The sequence below is a fragment of the Gavialis gangeticus genome, unplaced genomic scaffold, assembly GCF_001723915.1.
Source record: "Gavialis gangeticus isolate Ggan-Ray unplaced genomic scaffold, GavGan_comp1, whole genome shotgun sequence".
Classification (NCBI taxonomy): Eukaryota; Metazoa; Chordata; order Crocodylia; family Gavialidae; genus Gavialis; species Gavialis gangeticus.
Window position 1 is genome coordinate 14,899,191 of NW_017728980.1, and position 26,255 is coordinate 14,925,445.

The 26,255-nt window shown below is 48.7% G+C and overlaps 1 protein-coding gene across 6 annotated transcripts in view; it reads left to right on the forward strand.

Annotated features, from left to right (window-relative positions):
* The window catches only part of NCAM1 (neural cell adhesion molecule 1), a 254,244-nt gene that overhangs the window by 181,470 nt on the left and 46,519 nt on the right, over window positions 1-26,255 (forward strand). For 3 of the 6 annotated variants that reach the window (XM_019510735.1, XM_019510769.1, XM_019510753.1), the window contains exons 9-14: window positions 4,783-4,933; window positions 5,552-5,736; window positions 6,195-6,291; window positions 6,621-6,791; window positions 8,103-8,234; window positions 16,140-16,142. In XM_019510735.1, the coding sequence (XP_019366280.1) occupies window positions 4,783-4,933; window positions 5,552-5,736; window positions 6,195-6,291; window positions 6,621-6,791; window positions 8,103-8,234; window positions 16,140-16,142 (739 nt within the window). The remainder of the gene's footprint in view (window positions 1-4,782; window positions 4,934-5,551; window positions 5,737-6,194; window positions 6,292-6,620; window positions 6,792-8,102; window positions 8,235-16,139; window positions 16,143-26,255) is intronic. The other 3 variants (XM_019510744.1, XM_019510778.1, XM_019510762.1) reach the window with 1 other exon arrangement.

A 26,255-nucleotide genomic window follows, 5' to 3' on the forward strand; every position in this document is an offset into this window, starting at 1 on the left:
AGAGTCTGAAAGATGATTGAGAGGAAAAAAGTGAACCCCACAAGCCCTGGTCCCTCTAAACGGGGTGGGAGTGACTGGCCTGTGCGGCTGCCGGCTCGCTCTGAAGGGGAACATGCATTTATTGATGAGGCTGGTGTGTGGCTAGACAGTTGTTTGTTCCAGTCCCTGCGAGGCCTGAGTGCTTCTGCAAGCACAGCTAGCTGGCGAATTCTCCAGCGGTGTTTAAAGGCTCCATCACCACTGGGTTTTATTCTGCTCTGGAGTTCACATTTTTCCACTGCTCGGTAATTGGAGAGCTCTTATTCTTGGCACAGCGTGCATGTAAAAGCACTGCACAAATGCATGGTGATATTAACAGTGCAAGCATTAATAATAACCCACGTGTCTGTACAGATAACGAAATCTCCGTTAGGGCACCAGTTCTATAAATATCTTTGCAGTAAATGACCTGGGTCATTGGAATCTTTTCCACAGCACCCCGGGGGCATGTTTGTCGAAGTGGTGCGATGCAGCCAAGTGAAATATGCAGTCACTTAATATGGAAGAGCAGAAGCACAAAGTTTTTAAATACCATTAGGCTAGGATTGTTTTCAGATCCGTCTGTTAAAAAAAAATAATAATAATAATAATAAATAAATAAATAAAATTAAGATTCTGTATGCAAATCTAATTGGAAGTTACAGTGGGAGATGGAAATCTCAGTGCTATTTCCCCAGCCCTTTCTCTCCACCCACGAGCGGTCTGACTCAAACCCTGCATGTGCACAGGACTCAGCGTGATGCATACAGTATGATACGTAAAAACCGACACGTTGTAAACTTCTATTGCTTTTTTGTTGTTGTTGTTGTGTTTTATATCTGTTCTCTCCAGGCTTCGTGGACCCGGCCCGAGAAGCAAGAGGTATAAGATTACCAGACCAATAGTCAATCTCTTAGTTTTTTAAAGAATTGCAGATTAACAAACCGCTAGCACAATAACCAAGCCAACTAAGCAGTATTAACAACGGTACTAAATTAAAAGAATCAGCCGATAGCAGTAGACGTTATTTGGCCTGTAGCAACATGTCTTTGGGTGAGCAAACTAGCTGCATTGGGAGGGGAGCTGGTGGAAGTTGTGCACAAGGCCTCATTTGCCCTTCAAAAAATAACCCTGTTTAAAGGGTGTGAAAACAAATGGGCAAAAGCTGTCCCCAGCTGCAAGCCTGGCTGGTGCCACCAGGCTGCAACTCTGAGACCTTCCTCCTGTGGCCCTGAGAAGCCTCCTTGCTGCCTCCACTCCACTCCAGCCCAACTCAACTATTTGCTCAATTGCTGCCTTCACTCTTCTCATGGAGACCAGTGTGAACACATTCATCTCCCAGTCAGTGCAGTTACTTCCCTCACCAGCTATTGTGTCTTTAGAAAATGCTGCTGAGTGCTAAATTCCCACTGTTTTCTTACTGTCTTTTTGTTTTGGAAGGGAGAGAATTGAGCACACTTAAACAACACAACTTGGTGCAAATCATGTGTTACTTTTTATGTGAAATGGTGATTTAAAAAAAAAGAGTGTGTGTGTGTGTGTGTGTATACACACACACACCTCTTTGTGGTTTGTAGAGAGACTTCTCACTTCAAAGTGAGACCAGTAATCTGGTTCCCGACCGAGCAGTGGCTCCACTATAGAGTAGCGTTAGCCATCAGACTATGGTGACTGCATTCTGTGATCCTGAGAGCAGCGTTGTGTGGGGTTTCAGCAGCCTGACTTATTATCTTAACCTGTGTGAAGCAGAGGAGGGCAGTGTCATTTAGACGAGGTTCGACTCTTATCCAAGCCAGTCAAGGTTCATTTCAGACGAGGGTGAGGAATTCACTGGCTCTGTTTTGAAATAATCTGTTAGAGGAGGAGAGCTTGTGAAAATGGAAAACAGAAGCAGCGGGCATTTGTGCCGATTTCTGGTGAAGGATTTGGAATTTTTAGTAGCTGCCTCTTTTTTTCCTGATGCTAATTCCAAGTATAATTGCATATCCTTTAATACGTTGTACCCTATAACTCATCTCTTTTACTAATGGCAAAGCTTATGCTGTTAAGCTTCCTGTCTCTGAGATCCTTTCCCTCACCTGCTGCCATGAGCGGGGCTCTGGAAATGATGCTTTCCTGTCCCTGAGGGTAGGCTGGAGCTACCACGTGCACCTGCTTCAGAGGGACAATAGCTGTTGGCTTCTTTCTCCAAACCTCAGCCAGCTCCACATTTGTGCTCCCAAATCACACAGGTCCTGTCTTGCCACTCCAACCCAGACTGTACTGCAGGAGTGGAGGGTGACACAAGTAATCACTGGGTATTAACTGAGCAGACCCTTATCATCGTAGACAGGTGTTAAAAGCTCAGTTACAAGCAAAGCAGGAAGAATTGTTAAGGTTTGAGTTGCGAAGTTAATTTATCTGAAATGCTCCATTCCAGCATCATTGGGCCTCAGATTAACAGTGCCTTGTTGGTAACTGCGTATCAGCATGGCCTGGCAGTGGTAAAGAGCTACAGGTGGACCCTGAGTGGGAAGATGAAAGTGTGCAGCCAGGAGAGCTTTCTGGTCCCCCTCCTTATCCATGCTTGGTGGCTCGTATTTCAGGGTGCAGTTTAGCTAACAGTGCCTGTCGGCATGAGAAGTGGGTAAGGCATGTATCTGTCTACGTGCATGGGGAGGCAGGCCTTGGGTATCCTAAAGCTGGGCTCTCCCTACTGTATGGGGATAAATGCAGCTCCTTGTCCCTTGGCGTGGGAGAACCGAGAGTCAGGCCAGCTCTTTCAGTGGCATCTGGGCACTCTGTGAATGATGAAACTGTGCCGCACTGCCAAGAGCTCAGAGAAGAAAGGCACCGCTCGGCACCCCGCAGAGAACAGCAGTGTCAGTGATGTGGCATAGCTCACTACCTCTGCGGCGAGGCTCCCACAAAGCTGCTGCCCTTTGAGGCACATAGTTGTACGTTCCCTAGAGCCCACACCAGGAGAGGGTGCAGCCCACAGCATCTACCTGGGTGCAGCAGTGGTGCTGCGGGAGAAGGAACAGGGCAAGACTGTTGTTTTCCACTGGTTATCGATGAAGACTGATTGACTGATATTTCACTTTCTGGATATGAGGCTTGACTGGCTTAAATGACACACATGCTGAGGCAACAGATTCGGGTGGTGCTGGAGAAGGTGTGTGGTGCCATCCAAGCGTACCTTGTTAAGAGCCAGTCAACCCCGCTTGTATTGAAGTGCAAGTTTCCCTGCTTAGGGGCTGTCAGCTCTGCACAAGAAGGTGCCTGTGCCCCAGAAGAGCCAGGTCCTGAGGAAGCTCTCTCGTAAAGCTCTGAGTACCTCAATTCTTGGGAATTTATCATCTAACTCAGCTCCAGCTTCATCTGAGAGCGCTGGGGACTTGCAGCCCTTACTGGTGCTAGCAGTGCTCGCAGGTGCTTGCATAAGGCAGCCCAACCTTGTCTGTATATAGTGCCCGGAAGCATGTTACCTGCTCCACAAACAGGACAGCAAAGTGCCTGCCCTGAGGTGCTTATGGTCTGAATATTAGGCAAGGCAAAGGCACCAGGAGCTGTGCCCCAGTACTAGGGCAGATCAGGGGAGGGTGACACTCCTGCAGGTCTGTGGGGGTGCAGGTGGGGAGCAGGAGCATGTCAACTGCTGTACTGGTATGGCTTGGGGAGGTTTCAGCTGTGAAGGGAAAAGAAGATGATTTTAACAGAGGCAGAGGCAGGGAGGGATGGCTGTGATCTCTCAGCGCCTTGTGACCTGGATTTAATGCCCCTTATCTGTGCACCACTGCCATTCATACGCTCCTGCGCAGCATGGGAGCAATTTCGAGCCTGGCTCAAAGCCAGCCACTTCATTACTGGACTGGTTTAAAGTCACAGACCCCAAGAGAACGTTAAATGGGAGTATTAGATGTGTCGCTTCTTTCCCAGTCCTGCTTGCAGACCTTGAGCTACTTTCATAGGCTCAGGGGCCTCGGCCTCCTCTATATCTAGGGTGACCAGCAGGAAATCTGGGACATCCAGAACACTTTCCCTGCCTCTCCCAAGTCAGTGGTGCTGCTGCAGGCAAGGGCAGAGGCACGGGCACAGCCTGGCAGGGTGACAGACCTGCCTGGTGCACCATGTTGCTCCTCCTTCCTGCCAGACTGCGCCCCATGCCTCTGCGATTCCAGGACTCTCATTTTAATGTTTGCCAACCATTTGGGACTGGCCTTCAAAATCCGGGACTGTCCCAGGCAAACCAGAATGTATGGTCACCCTGTCTATGCCAGTGCCAAACAGAAATAAGGAGATATGTTGGTGTAAAGTGAGTACAAGAGAAAAAAGAGTCAGGGCTGTCTGAGCTTTGGGCCTGTTGGAGACTAGCAATGAGGACAGGCTTCTCCAGAAGTGCAGGGCAGTCAGAAGTGCCTTCCCTAGAGTAGCACTGGGCCTTGTGCTCAAACTCTGAATACTGGGGGTGCTTTGTGCATGCTCACCTTTCCTCAGACATGTATGAGACACTTTGCTTCTCGCCCAACCCTGGGTGTTCAGGAATTGCTGCATTCAGCCTGAAGCAGCAAAGAGCAATATTGCTGCTGCTGCAGGTTTCCCCTGTGGGCAGTCCCCAACTGCTCTTAGGAGATTGCTTCCAAATTTCTGAGCACTGACAGGGCTGGGGGTGGACAGGAGGTAGATTTGGATTCATACCTGATTCCCCAGCCATGTGGCTTCCCCATGCTGTCTGCCCTGAGCGGCTCCAGTCTGGCTCTGACTCTCGCCTTCCTTTCCTGCTAGACCCTGGATGGACGCATCGTGGTCCGCAGCCATGCCCGGGTGTCTTCCCTCACGCTTAAAGACATTCAGTACACGGACGCCGGAGAATACGTGTGCACAGCGAGCAACACAATCGGGCAGGACTCGCAGGCCATGTACCTCGAAGTGCAGTGTAAGGAGGGGGCGGCATAGCTGGGATATTTACTCCACCAGAGCCCCGCTGACCGAAGGGGTTTGGGGATCCCAGGAGCAGTGGCTTTGCCAGCTGTGGAAATGCCAGAGTAGTTTGGGCAGCCACAGAACAGGCAGTTCTAAGACGGAAGGCAGCATGACCTGGGATCAGGAAAGAAGAAGAGATGGGGCGCTTGATAAATGGCTGCGTGACTGACAGGCCTCAGCTGGTGTCAGCACGGCTCCCTTGCAGGTCCTTGGGATCTGGCCTGCGGTGCTTATGGTGAGGTTTGTACCTCCAGTGGTTATGGAGCTGGGCTCTTCCATGGTGTTGATGTATTTGATGCTGCTGGGCCATTAAATCCCGTTCCTCTCCTCTGCTTCCAAATGGCCTTCCCACAGCCTGGCAGGCAGTGAGGAAGACTGCTCCATGTCCTGTCCCCTGTGGGAGGCACTGCCCTCCCTTACCCTCTACTTCCCAGGGGCAAAAGGATTGCTCTCCCTCCCTGGGGCACAGCTTGCTGCCTGCCCAGCCCTTCAGGCAGTGAGGAAAAAGAATGAGGCTATGGCAAGGCATTGCTTCTCCTCTTGCATTAAACAACGTGGTCTTTGTTTCCAGATGCCCCCAAGCTTCAGGGCCCTGTGGCCGTCTACACCTGGGAGGGAAATCAAGTCAACATCACCTGTGAGGTGTTTGCCTACCCCAGTGCTGTCATCTCGTGGTTTCGGGATGGGCAGCTGCTTCCAAGCTCCAACTACAGCAACATCAAGATCTACAACACCCCGTCTGCCAGCTACCTGGAGGTGAGACGGGGGCACAGAGCGGGTGACTGCTTGGACTCCACATCACCACAAAGGATTAACTTATTCTTGATGCCCAGTCCTGAAGGGGAAACCCCAGGGCTCCTCTGTTGTATGCTGTTAGTCATTGGGGATTAAAAATGTCTAGCCTTTAGGGAAGAGTTGGATGTTATCTGGCAGGTAGGAGAGGGCAGGCCTTGACATGGGATGGAAATGCCCTTTCCTTTTTTTCCCTTGCCTTCTGCTTTCTGGCTATTGCTTTTTCTGTCCCCATCCACCTAGTTTCTGAGCCTGTGGTCCAACTCCGTTTGTCCTTGAGGCTCAGGACACCCCTTTTGTTTCTGAGACACAATCAAAGGCAGAAGGGGTCAGGGGCGTGAGGATGGAGCCTGGTTCTCCTCTCACTTACGCCAGTGCAGAGCAGCAGTAAGGAGCTACACTGGTGCTCCCTTGCCCCCCAGGTGACACCGGACTCTGAGAACGACTTTGGGAACTATAACTGCACTGCCGTGAACCGCATCGGCCAGGAGTCCTCTGAGTTCATCCTCGTGCAAGCAGGTGAGTAGTTTGTCCCAGGAGACCTAAACTGATATCAGGCAGTGGTTCCTGGGACCGCCCTGTGAGAGCTGTCCATAGCTGGGGAGGGGCTTCAGGCCGTGGCGAGCTGGAGGGTCGAAGCAAAAGGCCTTCTTTTTGACAGACCTTTCTGCCTTCTCAGAGCCCCCATAACCGACCTCCCGGGCAGGCGGGACTGGGCTTTGCTGGGTGAGAGCTCCAAACAGGTATCGGGCAGTGGCTCCCAGGACAGCCCCTGGCACCTGCCCAGACAGGGGGGTGCCTGCTACCTCCCTGCTCCACCTCACCACTTACCTCCCTTCCTCCCCCAGATACTCCGTCTTCTCCGTACATTAACAGAGTGGAGCCCTACTCCAGCAGCGCCCAGGTGGAGTTCGATGAGCCCGAGGCCACCGGCGGGGTGCCCATCCTCAAGTACAAGGCGGAGTGGCGAGTGCTGGGCGAGGAGGAGTGGCGCTCCAGGTGGTATGATGCCAAAGAAGGTAGGGGCCTGAGCTCTTCCTTTTTTCTCTCTCTCTCATCACCTCAGGAGACTCTCGGTGTCTCTGGAGTGTGGGAATCCCACTGCCAAGGATCCCAGCCTTTCCCACAGCTGAGCCCCACCTCATTCTCCAGCATCCCATCTGCGACAGGGAGACCAGCATTGCACGTAGCATTCAAACGCCACTCAGTCTCCATTGCTTTATGTGATAGTGGTTATGAATGCCTGTGATTTGGTTTGAGCTGAAGTAAAGGGACTTTGCCCTTGCCCAAGGCTCTTGATGCTTGTGCTGTAAACTACAAAAATTAAACAGTTATCAGAACATCACAGTCCTCCCAGCAGGACTCGACCGCCATCCACCCCTACCCCATCACAGCAGCCTGTGCAAACATGCATGCCTTACAGCCAGCCTGGAGTCCCACAAGCCCAGGCTGCTTTGGGCTGGGGAAGCTGGCAGGCGGAGAAATAGGTTTTAACTCAATTTAACTCAGATTGGATTTAAGTCCCCCCTAGTCTCAGGCAGCTAAAATCTCTGGTTCATACCCTGATGGGAATTGTGTGGTCAGAGCCAGAGTGAGTTTGGGGTTTCAACCTTTTCCTTCCGTTCTGTGAAGCAGAAATAGGGGTTGTTTTTTTTTTACCATTCAGACAGTTACAACCTTGCTTTGGTTCATATGTCAGAGCCTCCCAGCTTGGTAGCTGGGGGAGGGCAGTAGCCCCTCCTCAGGCAGGGCTCTTAGCTCTGGGATAGTTCAGCAGGAGTTCAGAAGACAAATTCCTGGGCTGCTTTTTGCCTTCAGTCCCTGGATCTTCCAGGCTCTCTGCTTTCAAGTGTATCAGGAACAATGAATCTTTCCAAGGTGATGGCTCAGGGTCATGTGGAGGTTCTGGTATCTGGACTAATGGGAGGTATCTGAAAGGGTCCCATAAATACTGAAAACAAGACAGCAGCCTGTCCTTTCCCTTGGAGGGAATGGGCCTGGGTTTGTGGTGTGTGCAGGTAGATGCACTGTTCACAGTGCCACTGCCACCCCTGCCCTTGTGGTCCTTCCAGGTCCCAAGCCATGCCAGGTGCTTCGGGTACTCTTCACTCTGCTGCCAGACCCTGCATTCAGGGCATGATGCCATCCTGCACTAAGCTACCCAGTGGGGAGGGCCCTGGCACCTTTCTGTTCTCTGGGGCAGTCATGCAAGGCTGGACACAACCCGACCTTAGCTGAATGTGCTTCAGATTGCAGGAGGTGAAACGTGTTTGTGCTGTCGATTCAACCCCTGCCCCCTTGTCTCCAACCCATCCCCATTTCTCCCGCAGCAAACATGGAGGGCATCATCACCATCACAGGCCTGAAACCAGAGACCACCTATGTGGTGCGACTGTCTGCTGTCAACGGCAAGGGCTTGGGGGAGATCAGCACATTGTCAGAATTCAAGACCCAGCCAGTTCGTAAGTACAGCCATGTCCTTGTAATGCCTCTGTGACTTGGTCCTTGCCTTTCTCCAGGCTCTTTGCCATGCTTGTGTGACAACCCTTTCTCTTGCAGATCTCCCTATACCCACCCTTTGCAAAGTTTGTTGAGAGTTTAGGGTTTTGCTGGCTTTCATTATTAATATTTTGTCTCTTCTGAGGTTGGGGGGTGGGGGATGAGCATTGCTCTGGGTTGCAACTGGCTCGCTGCACCAAACACTTGGCTATCCAGGGGATCTGGGCAGGCAGTCCAAGGGCATTTTAATAATGCAGGCATGCAGCCCATTGAGAGAGGCTGGTCTCCCCTTACCAGCTGCAGCTGGCTTTGTGCTATGCAGGGGCTATTAACAGAGCAACAAAGAGGGGTAGAGGCAGCTGCAGAAAAGGGCATGAGATGGCAGAAAGGTTTGGGTTTTTTTCATGCTGCTGCAGTCTGTGGTCTCTCAGGGCTCAGGCAACATGCAAGGGGATTTCTCGGTGCCCGCTGTTCCCTGAAGCATCTCTTTCTGTGGTGGGCAGAGCTTCTGCACAGTTTGGGTCTCCCCTGGCTTGAATCAAGAGCGAAATCCTGAGGAACAGAAAGCTAGTTCAGCCTTGGAAGGGCTGCTAGCGGGGTGGGGGGGAGAGAAAATAATGTCCATGCGGCTAAAGGTGGTGTATTAGATCCAGGAAGGGAGAGCTGAGGTTTGCTTTACAAGGTTCCCCTCACGCTAGCCATGGACTTTTTATCCCAGGTCAGCCTGAGATGACAGCTTGGATATTCCTGCTCCATTCATCCCCTCATTTCACTCCAGTGGTCACCTCCCCGCTCCCCTCCGCCATCACAGCCGTGTTCCTGGAGGCATCCCTATCTCCTGATCCTTCTCAGGCTAACTGTGTTCCTGCTGAAGCCATTACCCAGGCGCTTGCTCTAAGCTCCCAGCTCTCACGCTTCCAGGGTGACACCAGCCCACTTCCCCCGGGAGTCCTGCATGGTCCTGTAGCTGGCTGTCCTCCACCAGGAGCACTGAACCAGAACCTGCTCCACGATGACCCTGGGCCACAAGCCAGCTCTTGTATTCCTCCTCCACCCTGTCGCAGTGGTCCCACTGCCTCGCCCTTCTCTGCAACGTAGAATTCAGTGCAGTGCTGGTTTTGAATGTCCAGCTCTGTGTTTTCTGTTGCCTATTTTCAGCTCTTTTACATTTCTCTCTTTTTTTGGGGGTCCATCTCTCTTTTCTTTTCACCTGTGTCTCATCCATGGAAAACTGCAGGCATCCCTCTCTCACGTAAGTGCCTCTGCCTCCCTCTGACCATTCTTGGAGTGCTCCCCTAACACATCATAGTTGTAGCATTTAACTTAGTCTGTCTTCCCTCTTCTTCTCCTTAGAGGTGAAGTACCTCAAAGTCCTCCTGCTAACAGCACTGACACTAGAGTGGCCTGCTGCTCTTCATAGAGCTGGACCATGAGTTTAGCATCTTTTCCCCATTGTACCGCATGCAATACCCAATATTTGTAACTTGTGGTTATTTTTCTTAATAGCCAAAACACTGCAGAGCAGAACAGTGGAAGACTTCTTAGATAGAACTGGCTTTTTTTTTTTAAATAACATACGTACATTGGGAAGGAGGAAAAAAAAAAACCCAAGAAACAATCTCCACCAAATTTAAATGACTTCTACACTGGCTAAAAAGCTTGTAGAGATTTTTCAAAATTTTGATTTTTTTTTTTTATTATTCTTTTCAAATCTTGGAAGTACAAACGCAAAAAATTTGGAGAAGAGTCCATTTTTTTCACCCTTCACTTTAACTGGCGTTAGCTTTGGTGGCACTTTAGTCCTCCAGCAATTGAATGGGATTGCCCTGCTTTCTGTTTAGTTTATAAACACATTGTCTTCTTCACCAGAAGGAGGAGGAGTCCAAATGTAATCGGAGAGGATTAATTATGGGTTTCTGTGTTTATTCATTTGGTGCCTTTTGTGCTCGTCATTCAGACCTAGTCAAATCACAACTCGCCATGTGTCCCATAGCTGTTGCTGCCTTTCAGGTTTTCATTACAAGGTGGTAGCTGAGCGATGCCACGTCAATGGGATGAAATAGTATCCTGCATTAGAACATGCATTGTGGTAGGCCAGTGCTGTTCCTGGAATTATAGTTGCAATCTTTCAAGTGCTTTTCTCACTTGATTTTTGTTTTCTGAAATTTGCCCTTTTCAGTTATTGAAACTTTCCCCCTAACACGTTAGCAGATGTAAAGTGGGGATCCTTGCCTCACCAAAGTCAACAAGGGTTTGTTCCTGGTCTTCAGTGAGGCCAGGATTTAAGGGGGGTCTTCAGTCGTGGTTTACTTGAGCAATGGGCAGTCAAGTCCTGTGATGCTAGAGAAAAACATGCAGGTTGTTGGATCCCAGGAAAGATAAGTGGATTGGCAGACAACTTTAGAGGTGCGTGTAGAAACCGATGGATGACTAGACAGATGGATGGACAGAATTTGCGATTGCAACAGTTAAAAATAGGCAAGGGTCAGCAAGGAGGAAACTACGTATTGTGCTGCCTGGGCACATGTGCAGTGTGCTGCCTAAATTGTTCAGAGCCTCTTAATCTGAGCAGAAGTAATTTATCCCTTGTACAGAGTTAATCATAGTTAGCATTATATCCATCGGGCAAATGGTTTGGTAGCTCGTTCTGAGTCGGACAACAGTGACGATACACAGGGGAGATAAAGGGACAGGCACTCGGACTCTGCGATGACGAGTGCTGCAGGAAAGGAAAGAAAGGACTGAATTAAGCAGAAAAAAAGGATATCTGGAACCTTGTTCTTGGCCTCATCTACAGACGTGCCTGCCAAACCACATACCCATCATCAGGTGACAGTTCTGTGGCTCTTATAGCAACAGAGTTAAATCAAGACTGTAGCAGGGAATTTTTCATTGGGTTTTGAAGCATGGCGCTGCCGTCTGGACTCGGGGGTCAGAACAGGAGCATATCTTCTGCTTGGTGATGACCTTTGCCATTTATGTAGAGCTGCTGATGCAGATGGCTCGTCAGTGGACTCCGCCTGGTCTGTGCTCCTGCCCTGAGGAGTCTGTCTTGTCTGCACAGCTGCGTGATACAGCTCCTATAGTGTGACTGCTGGAGCAGGCAGAGTCCGTGGAGGTGGGAAATGGGAGGCCAGGCTGCAGACACAGGGCCGGAGGGGAGAGACAGGTGAAGATGGTTGGTGCAGGTGCAGTGGGCAGGTGTCCTACGTTTAGGGGACAGTGTGAAAGGAGGAGAAGGGTGTAGAGTGACAGGAGATGGGGAGAAACGAAGCTGGAGGTTTGATTGGAATATCCCTCACCATCTCGGAGAGGTCGTTGTGCAGACACCCCTGGGAATGATGAACACCCACAAAGACTGGCCTTCATAGAGTCTGTGCAAGCCAGGCTGGGCACAAAGTCATTTTTCCTGGGATTACAGAGCCCAGGTGGCTGGAATAGGGACCAAACAGCTGAAAGCAGGTGAAATCCCAGAGTAGTTAATGAGGATCCTTTAGGGACTGGTTCTGCCCTCCTGGGGAAGAGCAAGAGCACCTCTCTCTCCAGCATCCCATGGAAACCAGGGAGCCACTGGTCTGTGAGTGAGTGCGGTGTCCCTTGAGAGGTGGTCGGCCGGCCCCAGACAAGGGATGATAATGATGATGCGTAAATCAGTCCATGCATTGAAGATCAGTACCATCCTCTTGGATGTGCAGCTCAGAAGATTTTGTTTAACTTTGGCAGAAAAAAAGCATTACAAAATAAACAAAATCTATGAGAGGTGAAACCTCCCCAAATGTGTTTTATAAAATGCTGGAGTGACTCAACCAGTTCTGCTTGACCATGAGAGAAGCAAGACGGCAGCACTTAAATGGCTTGTGGTTTGAAGGCAGACTTAGCAATAAAATCGACATCCCCAGCCATGTCTTAAAGTAATCGGTTTAAAGAATTAAAGAGCCAAACCACTTTTAGTTGACAGGAGCCATCTGGGTGGCGTGAAGAACTTCCACCTGAGATAAAAACCTGTTGGCAATGTAGCTGTGTGGGGCGAGAGAACAGCACTCTGTCCTAAGGAGACATCACAATGTCCTGAAGCCACAGTGTGGTGGTTTTTGTCTTCCTGAACATTTTGGCCTGGCTTGTGGAGGAGTTAACACAACAGTTGTGAATCCGCCCTCTGAGGAGTGTCTGTGAACACTGACCGGCATTGCCGGCTGTTGCACAACAGCTACCAGTGTCACCGAGGCTGTGCACGCATTCCCCAACTTCCTCGAGGAAAACCTCTTACGGGAGCAGGAACCCACGGAGGTGGTTGGTGCTAACGTTGGCGTAGGTAGGCAATACAAAGCAAAGGGAGTACAGGCCTGTTTAAGAAGGCTGCAGCCACCTACTTGGAGTGAGTTTTAAAAGAGTGTCCAAGGTGCCGCGGGCTCCTGGGCTGTGCTTGCACAGCCAGTACTTTATGTGGTGCTCCCGCCTCTTGCATGATGGAGCTGACATCTGGTCCTGAACGAGAGGATCCGATGCAGTGGGGAATGTTTGAAGAATAAATACAATCTTGTCCACTGGGTGCAGTCCCAAATTCCATTTGACATCTTTGTGCCCAGCGGGTCGGAAGCGCCTGCGTTCGTGCTAATGTGCTTTGAATTAGCAAATCACATCAGGAAAAGCTGACTCTTGGTGTCTAAGAATTAATAGGGACATCCTGGTAAATGGGATGCACTCTAAGCCAGGAAGGTGACCTTGGCTGGCTTCAACTGCGTGAACTTTGTTTGCATTAATACATTATAGCAATGGAGCATTCACAGAGCATGTCGGAGCAAAGCCAGTGGTTCCTAACCCTTGCTGGCCTCTGGGCAGCAATACTGAGAGTCAGTATTTTGCTTTGCCTGTCAGCCTCTCTTTTAACCTTTTAATTGCCTGCCGTTGCAAGCTGCGCTGGAGAGCCATGGATGTAGCCTTGTCTGTGAGCCATGGGTTGGGGGCCACTGGCTGTAATACCATTAACCTGGGAGTGCGGCTAATTGGTAACATGCCAACAAAAAGCCACAGCTCCCCAAATCGTCTAAGCTCAGGGCACAATTTTTCATGCATCTCTTGTCAAAATGTCACCAGATGGAAAACTTGCAGTCTGCTTGATTAAGAAAATACTGATTGCAGTTTGAAGACAGTAGGAGGAATAAAGATTGGAGAGACAGTATTGTTAAGATTTGACACTAAATCTTTCAGTGATTGAGCTGATAACCTTTAGAATTTAATTGCTGGAATGCTACCTCTTAATTTGCTGTGCCATTGGGGACTGGAAGACTGCAAAAGGATACAGCCATGGAAAATCCATGAAATGGAAGGCTTCTACTTTCATGTGACTGATTAGATGCTGTATCTAGTATACACAGGGAAAACTAAAACGAGAAGAGTGGCTATAAAGTAGCTACACTGAGTACACACACCGAGAACTTCATTTTAACCATTGTTTGGTCCCTGTTGAACTAAATCCATCGGGAACAAATGAGGAAGTTCTCATCTGAGTGGATTTCTCAGATATGTTTGAGGAATAGGGGCTACCATCATGTGGAAACTGCAGATAGCTGTCCCAAAAGGCTTTGTAGAGAGGAATATCAGAGCTGCGTTTTCATTCCAGCCAACTTTGGCCATTCTCTGTGCTTTTTTGCTCAAAATGTCAAATGTCTGAAGCGGCAAAGCTTTTAGCATTTGCTGCGGTGGCAGAAGGGGGTCTTTCAGTAGCCCCAGGATATAGCCGTGTTGTCTTAGCCTTTAGGAAACGCGAGGTCCGAGATCATTGATAGCAACCATGCAAGAGGAAAACGTGGTTTGGTTTGGTTGGGATTATTTTTTTCCCTTGTGACTCATGTTTTAAGCATTCCTCGTAACTGCTGGAAAACAAACATGAGCTTCACGTTCTCCCCATGCCTGTTGCTTATTTTCAAGGCCCGAGCATCCCTTGCTGCTGTGCAGGTGAGGCTCAGAAAGGAGAATTAAGAAGCACATGTTTAAAAAGTGTGGTTTCTTAAAAGAGAAACGCTGGCAAATAATCCCCACATCCACAAAAGAATGAGCGATACTATCAGAGTCCAAGGTTGCAGTTCAATCCAATAGAAGACTGATGAGAGGATGGCATTCACTTTTACCCCTGTGTGTCTGCAGGGCCCTGAATTGAGGAATTCTCCTGTTTTGAAATAGCGAGACACGTTCCCCGTGTCTAAACCAGGTGGAAAGACAATAAATGTTGCTGCTCTCCTTCGCAAGAGGCCTGATCCGGTAGCTAGCTTCACGGGGCAGTGGCTCGGGCCCGTGGATTACAGCTGGACCTGCAGCATGCCGATGGTATTCAGAGAGGATATACTGAAACAAAGTTAGTTTCCATGAGGACCACAGGATCCGGAGCACAGGCCTTGCCTAGCACCAAGCTTGTGCTCCAGTGTAAGCAGAGGCACTGTCTCTCTCGCTGGCAGTGCCCATCTCTTGTCTCTCAAAGTCCTACTCCAGGGAAGCTTGCCAAGTCCTTCCTTCCAGTCTTCCTTCTTTGGCAGCGTGCAACAGAAGTTTCTTCCCCCTCTCACCGTCCTTTCTCTCCCTTTAGCAACTACTGCTGCCCCCACCTCCTGCTTAGCAGACAGTGAGTATGATAGAAGTGTTATCTGCGTGCTGCTTTGCTTTGCATGTGTTTTGTCGCTGCTTGCGATGCAGTCTGCCTAACGTCGTTTCTTTATCTGGGTGGAAACTAACCCATTCTGCTAGAGGGAAATGGGCAAATGTCACAGCGATGGATACAAGTGACCACCTACCCAGCCGACCACGCTGGCAGGTGAAAGGCGGTCAGCAGAGAGGTCCGATGGAATCGTACCCGTAGTGAGGTCAGTGGGACTTGTGCCATGGATTAGCTACTAGCACCTGTGGCGTCGTGCTTTCCATTCCCACCACCTGTTTTATGGGTTTCAGCACCTGCGATGGGAGGCTGGTGCCTGACTCATTCTGTGAGGCAGAGTGCAGCCTCTTATCTGAAAAGGGGAATGCCAAAAAGATCAGCAGTGAAGGACTCCCTAAGCCTTGCTGCTCCATCACTCCCTGGGGGGCCAGAAGGAAAAGTCATTTTTTTATATCCCGTTTCATCTTTTCTAATCTGCGTAATCAGACTTAGGCTGCAGCATACAAAGGTCTCCCCCTTCTCGGAAAGACTCCGGTTGGGACCAGCACGGGAAAGGAGAAGGACTTAATCCCAGCCCTAGCAGCCTGGCCATCAGCTTGCAGCCTTTCCCAGAGTCCTCTCCATTGGGAAGCCATATTGCCTTTGCTTTGTTTTTTAATAGAGATGCTCTATAGCAGGGGTTGGAAACCTACAGCCCATGGGCCAGATTTGGCAGCATTAGGCAGTGGAGGTCTTCAACTGCCAGTGCTCTCCCCATGCTGCCCTGGGAACAAGCAGCGGCCAGGTCTTATTGCCCACCCACCACCCTGACCTGGCGTGGGTCATTCCAGCCCATAGCCAGAAAAGGTTGCAAACTGCGGCTCTGCAGAATAGCATTGCAGTCCCTCTCAGCTGTGCTGCAATTCCCCGTGGCATTTGGAGCTGGAAAATTGCTTTCCTCTGGATCATCTTTCCTAACAAGCTTTGCAGGGGAGAGGCTGGCATTCAGCAATTGTACGATCTGCTTTTCTCTAACGTGGAGCAATCAGTGCTGTCAATAACATTTAGAAGGGCTCTTAATTCTGCCACCCCCTCAAAGACGCCTTCTGTCAACCTGCACACCCTCTGCATTTCCCTGCTTCCTCTGCTGTTCTTTTTCTTGGAGAGAGGAAAGTGAAGAGTGCCCCTATTGCCCGAGCACCCCAGATTCTTCCTCACTTCCCCATAAGGATGGAAGAAGAAGAAGGTATAAAGAGGCAATACATAGCAGGTTAAAGGAGCCTGGTGGCTGTACCCCAAGCAGCAGGGGACAGGGCACATTGTGTTAAAGCCTTCTGCCCCCAGCTGCATGCCTACCAATTCCCAGGCATAATGGAGAGTTCATGAGGCAGGTTCAGCATCAGACTTGCTGCTGCTTTTTTGCTCGCTTTCCACTTTGCAGCCAGGACTGTGCAGAAGGCTGTGTTGCAAACCCTTGGGAGTTAGCCTATGGCTTTAGAGAGGTCTCAATGTCCTTGAGAGGACTTGGGTAACTAGTGGGTGCTTCTTTGGATAATAGGACCCCCCCAGTTTGGTTAGATGGGTGACAGGTGTGGATGAAATACAAAACTTCAGCCTTCAAAGCATAAACTCCCCTTAAATAATGAGGTGAAGTAACGTCATCCAGGTTTATCCCATCATTATCCTTGCACTTCCTCTGGCCACCTTCTTCTGGTGCTGTCCAGTGTCAGAGTCTGGATGTCGGACCCAGCAGTCCTCTTACAGCTCTAGCATTGGAGCGGCCGGAGATAAGTGTAGGACGAATGTGGACTGGGCTTCGGAGAACCCGGGGGAGGACCGTGTTGAAGACTCCAGGAGAAACCACAGCCATTTCAGCTGGTTCCTTCTTGAGGATTTGATCTCAGGGGGAAGGGGTACAGGCCCCTCAGAGAAACCAGGGCATGGTACAGGTCCATCACAGGCCTCTGAGACCCGCATAAGTTGTGTCCTTAATTTCCAAAGGAGACGCTTATCACTTGCCTGCGTTCAGGGTGCTCCAGGGTTGGGGGGCAGAGACTCCGAGTTCAATGCATCTTCCACGGAGTTTGCAAGTGACGCTTCCAAATCTGGGCCAGGGGCTTGGTGCAGCCCTCAATCCCTCCTCTCCCCCATTAGATTTCATCCCTTTCTCTCTTATTCCCTCCATAATTTATTTTCATGCTATGCTTCACCTTTACATGTCCTATCTATCCTTCATGTTTCCATAGCAACCCAGCCTCCTACTGAATCCAAAAGCACAGAGCCGGCAAGTGAGTAAATGGGAACTGCTCCCCCTCGGTCTGAGTGCTGCTTGTTACAGCATAGCTCTTCCATCGAGGCAATTAAACCCTGCGCCTCATTATTTTAATGTCTGTTAACCAACAGTCTGGCATTAATGGATGTGTAAACACGTAGGCGCTAAGGACCCAGCATGGCCACCCCCAGCCTTCTAAGCATGTGGTGGAAATTGGAGATGCTGGGTTTATGAGAAGCACAGGAAATGTTTTAATTAAAAAAAGCAATATAGCTGCTCAGAACTAACAGCATCCCGTCAGTGAGCGATGCCGCTCGCTTCCCAACGATGGTTTTCCATGCTGGTTTTCCATCAGGCACGTTTAGAGAAGCAGGGAGGGAAATCCAGTTGCAGCTGCAGAGGTGAAAATGAGAGGAAGGTCAGGAGATGGCTCCTTGCCAAGGAAAAGACCACACGGGAGCAGAGCGCCCTGGTGAGGCCTGCTGTAATCATTTCTCTCACCCTCGATATCTCGGTGGCATGCCGAAGGAAGATCTCAGGAACTCAGCAGCAATTCCATATCAAGAAGCATGGGTTTTCCTGCCGTCTCGGTCCAAGTGATTATATGGCCCTTGTCCACCATAACAGCTGAGCGACTTGCGGCCTGTCAGAGATTTTGTCCCATGAGGTGTAGACAAGGTGTCCCCTACTTGGGGGTGGGCACAAAAGCACGGGCTGAGTTTAACACCTGGTGTAAGATGTCTCAAGGAGACCGTAGCTGTGCTGGGAATAGAACCGGGTTCCCCTGAATCTCTGCTCAGCGCACATCCTTTCAGGGAAGGGGCATACCACAGCGATGGGCTCTGTAGAGTAAGAACAGTTGCTAAAATGGCAACGTTGTACTGGCTAATTGTATAAACAAAGCAGCTGTCTTTAAATAAAGCCCCTTTAAGCTGAGAGTCCAGCGGAAGTGAGCCTATATGCTGGCCATGTGAGCACGCGTATGGGTTGGCCCGCATCTATAGCAGACTGATGGCAGCCCATACACCACGCACAAACTGAGCAGATACTTGCAGTATGATCCTGGGAGATGAGGCGAGATGCTTTTTAGTGAGACCTAGCTTTACAACTCCGCACACACTGGGGTCTCAGGCAGCTGCACAGATGTGCGTGTTGAACAAATCACTGCTACAAACCCAATGAGCTTACTCTGATTTTCAGTAACACTCCATGCATGTGTGTGTGTGTGTGCGCGCGCATGTGTGAGTGAGTGTGTATGCACACATGTGCTCTTTGAGGTGAAACTGTTTATTTGCAGTGGGCTTCAAGCCGTGCAGTGGAAATACTAAACGCATGAAATACACACTACTTTTATATAACGTTTTTAGGGGCAGGCTGGAGTTTGGTTAGTCTGCCACTGACAAAGAAGCTAAAAGCAGGGTTTGTATCCCTGACGTAGTCTGTGGTCTTGCATATCACATGAACTGTCCTTTTATCTGCTAGCAGCCACAGCTAACAGTTTCCTCCTCTCGATGCTTTGAAGTGGCAGCAGTTCCATTTTGCAGAAGGATTCTTTTCATTCTGATCAGACCTTTCTCTGAGCTTTTGTGGAGGGGTTGAGAACAGGGCCAGGCAATAGACAGGTGGACTAACGCAGATTTTCTTTCCCTCTTCCAGGAAGCAGAGAGTGATTACAGTTGCTTTCCCCAATTTCTGGATGCTTAAGAGTCCAGAAATCTCCTTTCAGAAATTTTAAGTATTTTAGACATCCATGGAGCACCCCTTGTTCCTTAGCAGAAACACGCTTTGCTTTCTCATGCAAGTTAGTACCTGGGCAACCATTTCCATCCAGAAACTTCAGCAAACAGCAGTACGTAGGATTTCATTCATCACCATGAATGGGAGCTCAGCTCTTGACCCTTACAAGCAGTGCAAATCTTGTCATCTCCTGCCTCATTGTCATTAGTTTATATAGTACATTGATGTAAATAGCACCCACGTTCACTGCTACACTGAGCTGTTCGCAGCATGGTGATGGCTGTAAAGACAAAAAAAAGAGGCTCTGGAACCAGGCAGCTGTTTGAGAGGCTTTGCCCTAGTTTATTCTCATCGGTGTTGCTACCAGCTGAAGTATGGCCCTGACCTTGCTATTTTAGCTGGAGAGAGGATGAAATTTAAGGCAAACAAAAAATAGAATAGCTACTTAACGCCATTAAGAGAGGAAAAGAACACGGAGCCTCACCCACAACCCGGTCTTATCCTTTGAAGCTGTCTCCGTGACCGAATCCCCTCTGCTCATTAGTTGTAAGCTGAAGGAATAAGGTGAGACTCGGTGGAATCTGGAAACGTATCCTTGTCCCCAACTGTCCTTCAGCTGTGGATCTCTCTTCTGGAAGAAGTGAAAGCGGCCACTAAGCTTCCCCCCCTCCAGGATGGAGTGCAGGCCCCATGTATTTGCCAAAAACCAAAAAAATCCATATGCGTAACTTTCCAGCGACTCATCTGAAAATGGGCAGAAAAAAAAGATTTCTTGGCTGGTGTAGTCTGCCCACCTGGAGATCTGTCATGCTGAGTATGACATAATTACAAAGGAAGAGAAGATGAAAGCATGTGATGGGTAAATTCTGTTCAGATTGTGTGTTTTGTAACCATTGGTGCTTTCCCAAGTGAGCACAGCCGTGTAGCTTGCCAAAGAACAGCATTAAATAGACCAAGATCTGGTTTCTTGTTTCTACCACGGCACTGCTGAAATGCTATAAAGTAGTCTTAGTATAGATGGCCGTGATGCCTAATGTATGTCCAGGGATAGAGAAATGCTTTTCATGAGAAGGGAGAAGTTTAAAGCAGCCAGTGATTTGGGAAGTGGACAATCAAGAATAGAGACAGTATTTCTACCAGCTCCGCAGTTCCTCCTGTCCTGCATCCCCTGCCATACAGTCCGTCCACTTGTCCATCGCCCTCAGCAACATCCCCGCCTTCCCTGTGCCATGCCAGTTGTCATCCTCATCTTTCAATGCAACGCATTTCCACCCGCCCCTCACTCATGGAGCATCACGTTATCAGTGGGGATGCCTTCTGTATGATTTGTTTCGTGCCGTGGATTTTGAGCGTGGATGCATTGGGTGGGGTTCACACGCTCCCAGTGCTGGTGGTTAGACTTAGTGTGTCCCTGTTGCTTATTGATGATGGGCAGCTTTGACTTCAGAAATAGAAATGGAAACGTGGAATCTCTCCCTGCTGTTCTCATTTAGGAGGAAAGGAAAATCCGTGGATACCCCTCCAGCCTCGTTGAACTGGGGTCAACGGTTGTGCCCTATGTCTCCTCGGATACCTGCGTTGTCTCTGAATAACATGCCTTCCCTTTTTCTTTTCAACAGTCTTGTGGATCCCTCCGGCTACCCAAGCTCTGAGACAACGGTCTCATTTTGATAATGTTTATTCATTCCTTGACTTGGTATTAATAAGCAGCAGTGCAGCTGTGCCTAACGCTTAACGGTGTCATAACGCCAATGCTTTCTATGGTTTAATATTCTTATATTTCCAGGCAAATTTACTGTCTCCCCAGTGTTTCTTATATATGCTGGCTAATTTAATTTTTTTTTTATATATATATATATATATATATTTTATTTAGTCTGTAATTCTGTTGTCGATTTTTTCCCTTGCCCATTGTTTACATCAGTTTTTTAATTTTTTTGTATTTTCCATGTGACCTCCTCCACTTTCCTTTCAACCAATCATGTGCGTGCGTATCATGTGACTTTGTCATGTGGCTTGCATGGTGCTGATGATGTCGTCCACGCTGGTGAACAGAAGGTAAAAACAAACTTTGTTCTGATTGGTTGACTAGAACTGGGGGGAACAAAACAACCCCAGCAACTAGGGCCCTCCAAATTCCATCGTTCAAAATTTCTTCTACAGACTTCCCAGAGATATTGCTCACCACCTCTGTCTGCATGTGACAAGCTAAAATCCAACCACCTGCACTGAGCTCGAAAAATAGCTTTATGCTCAGCAAATAAACCATGGCTTAATCATTTGCTTCATGCAGTGTGAGGGTGCCACAGAGTCAGCTCCCTGGGCACAGCACAACCCTTTAGACCTGATATAGGAGACTTCCTGGGCCTCGAAGTTGGTGACAAACCTCCCATTGACTTCAGTGGGGCTGGGATTTCATCCTCTATCTCCTTGCTCACTCTCCTGAACTTACGGACTGGATCCGGGCCATAAAACTCCTTGTGCCTCACATTCTTCCAGCAACGTTTTGCTTACCTTTCTTTTCTAGTCCAGCTGTTGCAATGGTTTTCCCCTCCCTTCCTCCAGGAGGCTCTACATTTTTAATAACGTAATGAATAGAGCATATCCTCAGAAAAGCGAGTCCTTTACAAACACATCCCATTCTGAAATAAGACAAAGCTCTTGTGATGAGAAAAGCTTAAATGGAGTCAGAGTGGGAATTTGGGGGTTGTAATGCTATGTGTGTGGGTCTGTGCTCCTAGGACCATTGCTGCCACCGTTTTAACGTATTTTTCCATATCAGAAGGCATCTAGAGCAGTGGTGCTCAACCTTTCGGCCCCACAGACTGGATCCATCGTGGAGCTGGCACTCAGGCTTGGTCCTCAGGCTGCCTCAGCCTGGCCCCACCTGCCCAGATTGGGCCCCACATGCTCGATCTAGCACACAGGGCCGTGTTGTCTCCCTAGGTCCAGAAATTTGGCAGCAGGGGAGCAGCAATTAATGCTTCCACCTCTCCCCCATCACTAAATTTTTGGACCCATGGGGAGCCTGGCAGGTCAGATAACATGGCTCCTTAGGCCAGGGGTTGAGCACCCTGGATGCAGAGCATTGCTTACCAAAATCTCTCCCACAAATTTGTCACAGTCAGGAAAAAGGATTAACTTAGCTCAGAAGTTATTGTGATGTTCATAATAACTGGTGGTCTCCACGAAACCAGGAAGCAAATGATTGACCCTCGCAGCTAAGGTGATAAAGCAACTCTAATTAAAGCTTGAGGCAGTAAGAAAAGAATTATTAATGCTGTGATTGTTGCAACCTCATAACGCTCGATGCACACCCTACTGAGAGGGGAGAAAACCCCTGCCTTTCTGCTTCCCCGGGTAGGACCCAAAAACCATTTGGAAACACATGAAGCAATTGGCTTTTTAATCCATTAGCAGTGCATCCTCTTGCTATTCTGGACCACAGCCAGGAGGCAAGCATTTGGGCTGGGGTTTGCCAGGAAACAACTAACCCAGTAACCTTCCCACGTTTCCGCATGCATGGAAGCCGTCCCTTCTCTAGGCCCTTCTCCCTCTCTGAAAACGGATTGGGCGACATCCATGAGGAGTGAAGACTTGGCTGTCTTGTTTCGCATGTCCTTTTGGTTTTGTTCTGTTTGCTTCTCTCGTGTGCATTATGAAGCCTTCCTTCCTCTTCTCTCTCACTTTGTGCATTTCCCACACGCGATGACTCGGACGCGTAGATGTGGTTGACGCCGGTTTCAAATTGTGGTGGCACTGGTCACAATTTAGTCCCATTTACACAGTGGCCGAGGGATGGGAAGTAAGCAGTTCCCTGAATCACACGTTACTAAAATGGAAAGGAGAAGGGATAGCAGGTTTTAACTGTCCGCACTCTATGCCTGGATCTTGCATTGGTGCCAGCTTGGCAAGAGCATTAACGAGCAATTTGAATGCCTCGGTTTTCTGGTACCTAATGGAGCCTGTTTTTTAAAAGATGGACACAACGCATTTTGAAATGAGGCCACTTTAAGGAATTATAGCATTGTTACATTCTCCTGAAAATCCCAAGCCACATACATCTAAGATTAGATGAAAGAAGCACTTGATTTTTTTTTTTTTTTTTTTTAAAGGCAACCTTATAAAATGGATATGAGGAAAAATGCATGCCTACGTGTGTGGGATTGACGGCAGCAGGATTTTTCTGATGCTAATGATCTATCAGGAAACAGAACAAGGAATGATATTTGCAGCTGCTCTTCCAAAGTTAAGCAATTGTAATCCCATGTGCTTCATGGTAATTCAGAAAGCTCCACCAACTTGCGTCAGGCACAGATGTTTAGGTCAGGCAAAATCGCTCTTCATGCAGCATCACGTATGGGAGTGTCGTTACGCTGGCCTGACTTCAGCAATGCCCCTCCACCTGGGTTATGCCTGTTTTCAGCATCTGCTTTCGATGCAGATGCTGTTCTAGCATTCCCAGCAGAGCAAAGCATTGGTTTATCTTCCAAAAGTTTCCAGCGTGGATCCTGAATGAAATACTGCAGTAGGGCCATAGGAATTTCCTGTGATGCACTGTGCAAAATAATCCTGTATGCATTGAAAATGGGCAGATATAACGTAATGGATGTTCAATAGTCCAGCAGCCATGCAAAACAGCAAACTTGAAAGCGAAGATTCAGCCAGCTGGATCAGACATTTGGGTCCATCAAGCTCAGGGTCCTGCCTGTGACAGGAGCCAACACCAGATAATTCAGAGGAAGGTGTGAGAATGCACCAGCAGGCCTCTGTACAATACTGTGGCTCTGTCTGTGGTATCCAGCAGTGCTATTGTGGATGCAGTCGACCTCCAAGGAGGACCAGGGGCAGGTGAATATGTTCAAGAGCATGTTTTCTTGTGTAAGTAATTCTGGTCCTAAAGGCAAGAGATGAGGGGGACACAACCTTACAGAGAAATGTGGGAGCAGAGACAAACCTGCTGTGGAACAAGGGGATTCTCTGGTTTTCCACGAGGCGTTGCTGAGTTTTGAATCCTGGTTCTTTTGTACCCTGTCCTGCCATACAACGGCAGGCTGGAAGTGGGGGATGAGCCTTGAGAATCACGGCCTGCAAGACGGTGATCTTTCCTGAGGCTGTTCAAGCTCTCCTCATGCTCAACTCAGGAGAGAACAGTCCTCCCCTACCACTTGCAGTCTCCACTGTGTGGCTGGGATTCTTATCTTTGGGCTGGAAGAAAAACTATTGTCCCTTTTTTGCCCTTGGGTGTCATTGGAGCCTCACAGTCATCGTCTCAGGCTTCAAATCCTTCCCATTCAAAGCCATCATAGAACCTCCTTCTGTCCGGGGCCACCACCCGCTACCCCTGTACCATCTCACCAAAAGATGAAAGCAGAGCCAAAGATGCTACAGTTCTTCTTGTGCACCAGAGCAACTTCCAAGTAGAGTGCAGTTGTAAATCAGGAATGCGGAGCAAGTTCAGCAGACATCCTTCATTGGGCCCAATTGAGTCATTATCAAGAAGTTTCTAATAAAGGTCCCAAATTGCACAGGTGACCTGAGCTGTTGCCAGAACTCGCCCCAGCGGCCACGGTGTAAATGGAAAGTCCACTAGCATGCGACTCCCTACTAACGCACCCTTGCTTTCCAGCCCTTTCTTCCCGTAGGCGAGGTGCATGCTCTGAGCATGAGTGCTCTCTAACTTCCTTATAATGACTTTTCTCTTCAGCCACTGACACTTTCACTTATGATAGGAATGCTGGTTCTGCTGGACTAAACTTCTTTACACTAAACTTCTTCCTCCTTTGACTGAAACGTCACACTAACCAGGTTTTGTTTTACAGCCCCTGTATATGGATTACTCCTGCCTGTTTAAGATAAACACATGCTTAATGGAAATGTTGTTCACTTGCATTTGTACTGTTCTGATTTTTGGTTCCAAACATGCTGTAGATAGTCACTGGCCGTATGGTGATGTTTCCGATAGTAGGAGACTACTTTGTCAAGAAGGGATAAAACAGGATCCCGTGGCAGAAACAGAAGCCAGGCAGTTTTAATTGGAAATCATTTTCAATAGAGGCGGTGATCAGTCTTTGGAACAGCTTCTTAAGGGATCTAGTGACTTCACCATCGCTTGAAAACTGCAAATAAGATTGATCAGCTTTCTAGAAGACTTGCATCTGTTCTACCACATTATTGGGCTTGGTGCAGGAATTGCTGGGTGAAAATCCCTCACCCATGAAATGTAGGAGGTCAGGCATGATGACAGTGGTCCCTCTTGGTCTTAATAACTTTATTTATTAATAATTGTCTCTCCACTATGGGGTTATGGTGCAAAGAAATAAGGAGCAGCGTTGATTTGGTGTTTTCCAGTTCTCAGTTGAGCCCTTAACCAAGTATGTCAAAGACTCAGCAGCACGGTGCTGGAATCTTGGATCGGAGCTGCTTTGAATAGCCGAGAAGTGACTTAGTCCAGCGTAGGTAACAATCAACGTCCTTAATTCCTGGGAGCTAGTTCCTAATGTGAAAAAGCACTTAGCCTCCCTATAAATAATAGCTGAGTTGGGTAAAGCTCTTGCTTCTGCCTTGGTTAATTATTGGTTAATAGTTGAGCTGCATTTTTTTCCACTGCAGTTTTTTCAATTTGAATCAGCGTAATGAAGACCAGCAATAACTTTCATGCTCATATTCCCGTTCAGGTTAGGGTGGGGGTGGGGGCAGTCTGTTAGAGTTTAGGGAACACACAGGAGAAGTTGCTGGGCATATATCTGCCATCCAGTCAGTCAGAGCTCATTTGTTTCCATTTAATCTGCACTCTGTAATGGCATCCACCCTCCAAGCACTTGTAATTTCTGGAGAAACCTAGGCTGAAATGAGAATTGCCAACATCTAGCCTCAGTAAACGGGCAGTAAAGATAATAAAAACCCTCTCTGACTGAAAAACTAGCTGGCCAATTTGGTAATCAGTTAATCGTCAAGTCCTTTGTCCTTTCCTGCGGCAGAGCACAGCTGGCATTAATGCAGAGGCCTATGTATAAAGCAGTCCTTGTGCTGTAGGGCAGGAGAAGCACTGAGAATATACTTGAGAGCAGTTGAAAGAAGTCCTTTCGCATGTTGTTCACTACAGGGTGGGCCCAGGGATCCTGTGACAGCTGCAAGCATGGGCACCTAAATCCTCCAGGCTTGCTTTCTGATCCATCCAGGTGGTCCCTCCGACACCTGGTGGCCTTTTACGACCAGGTCACTAAATCATTGGATGCAGGGGTGGCAGTGGATATAGTTTTCCTAGACTTCAGGAAGGCTTTTGATACTGTCTCTCACCCCATTCTCATTAGGAAGCTGGGGGACTGTGGCGTAGACACCCATACAGTC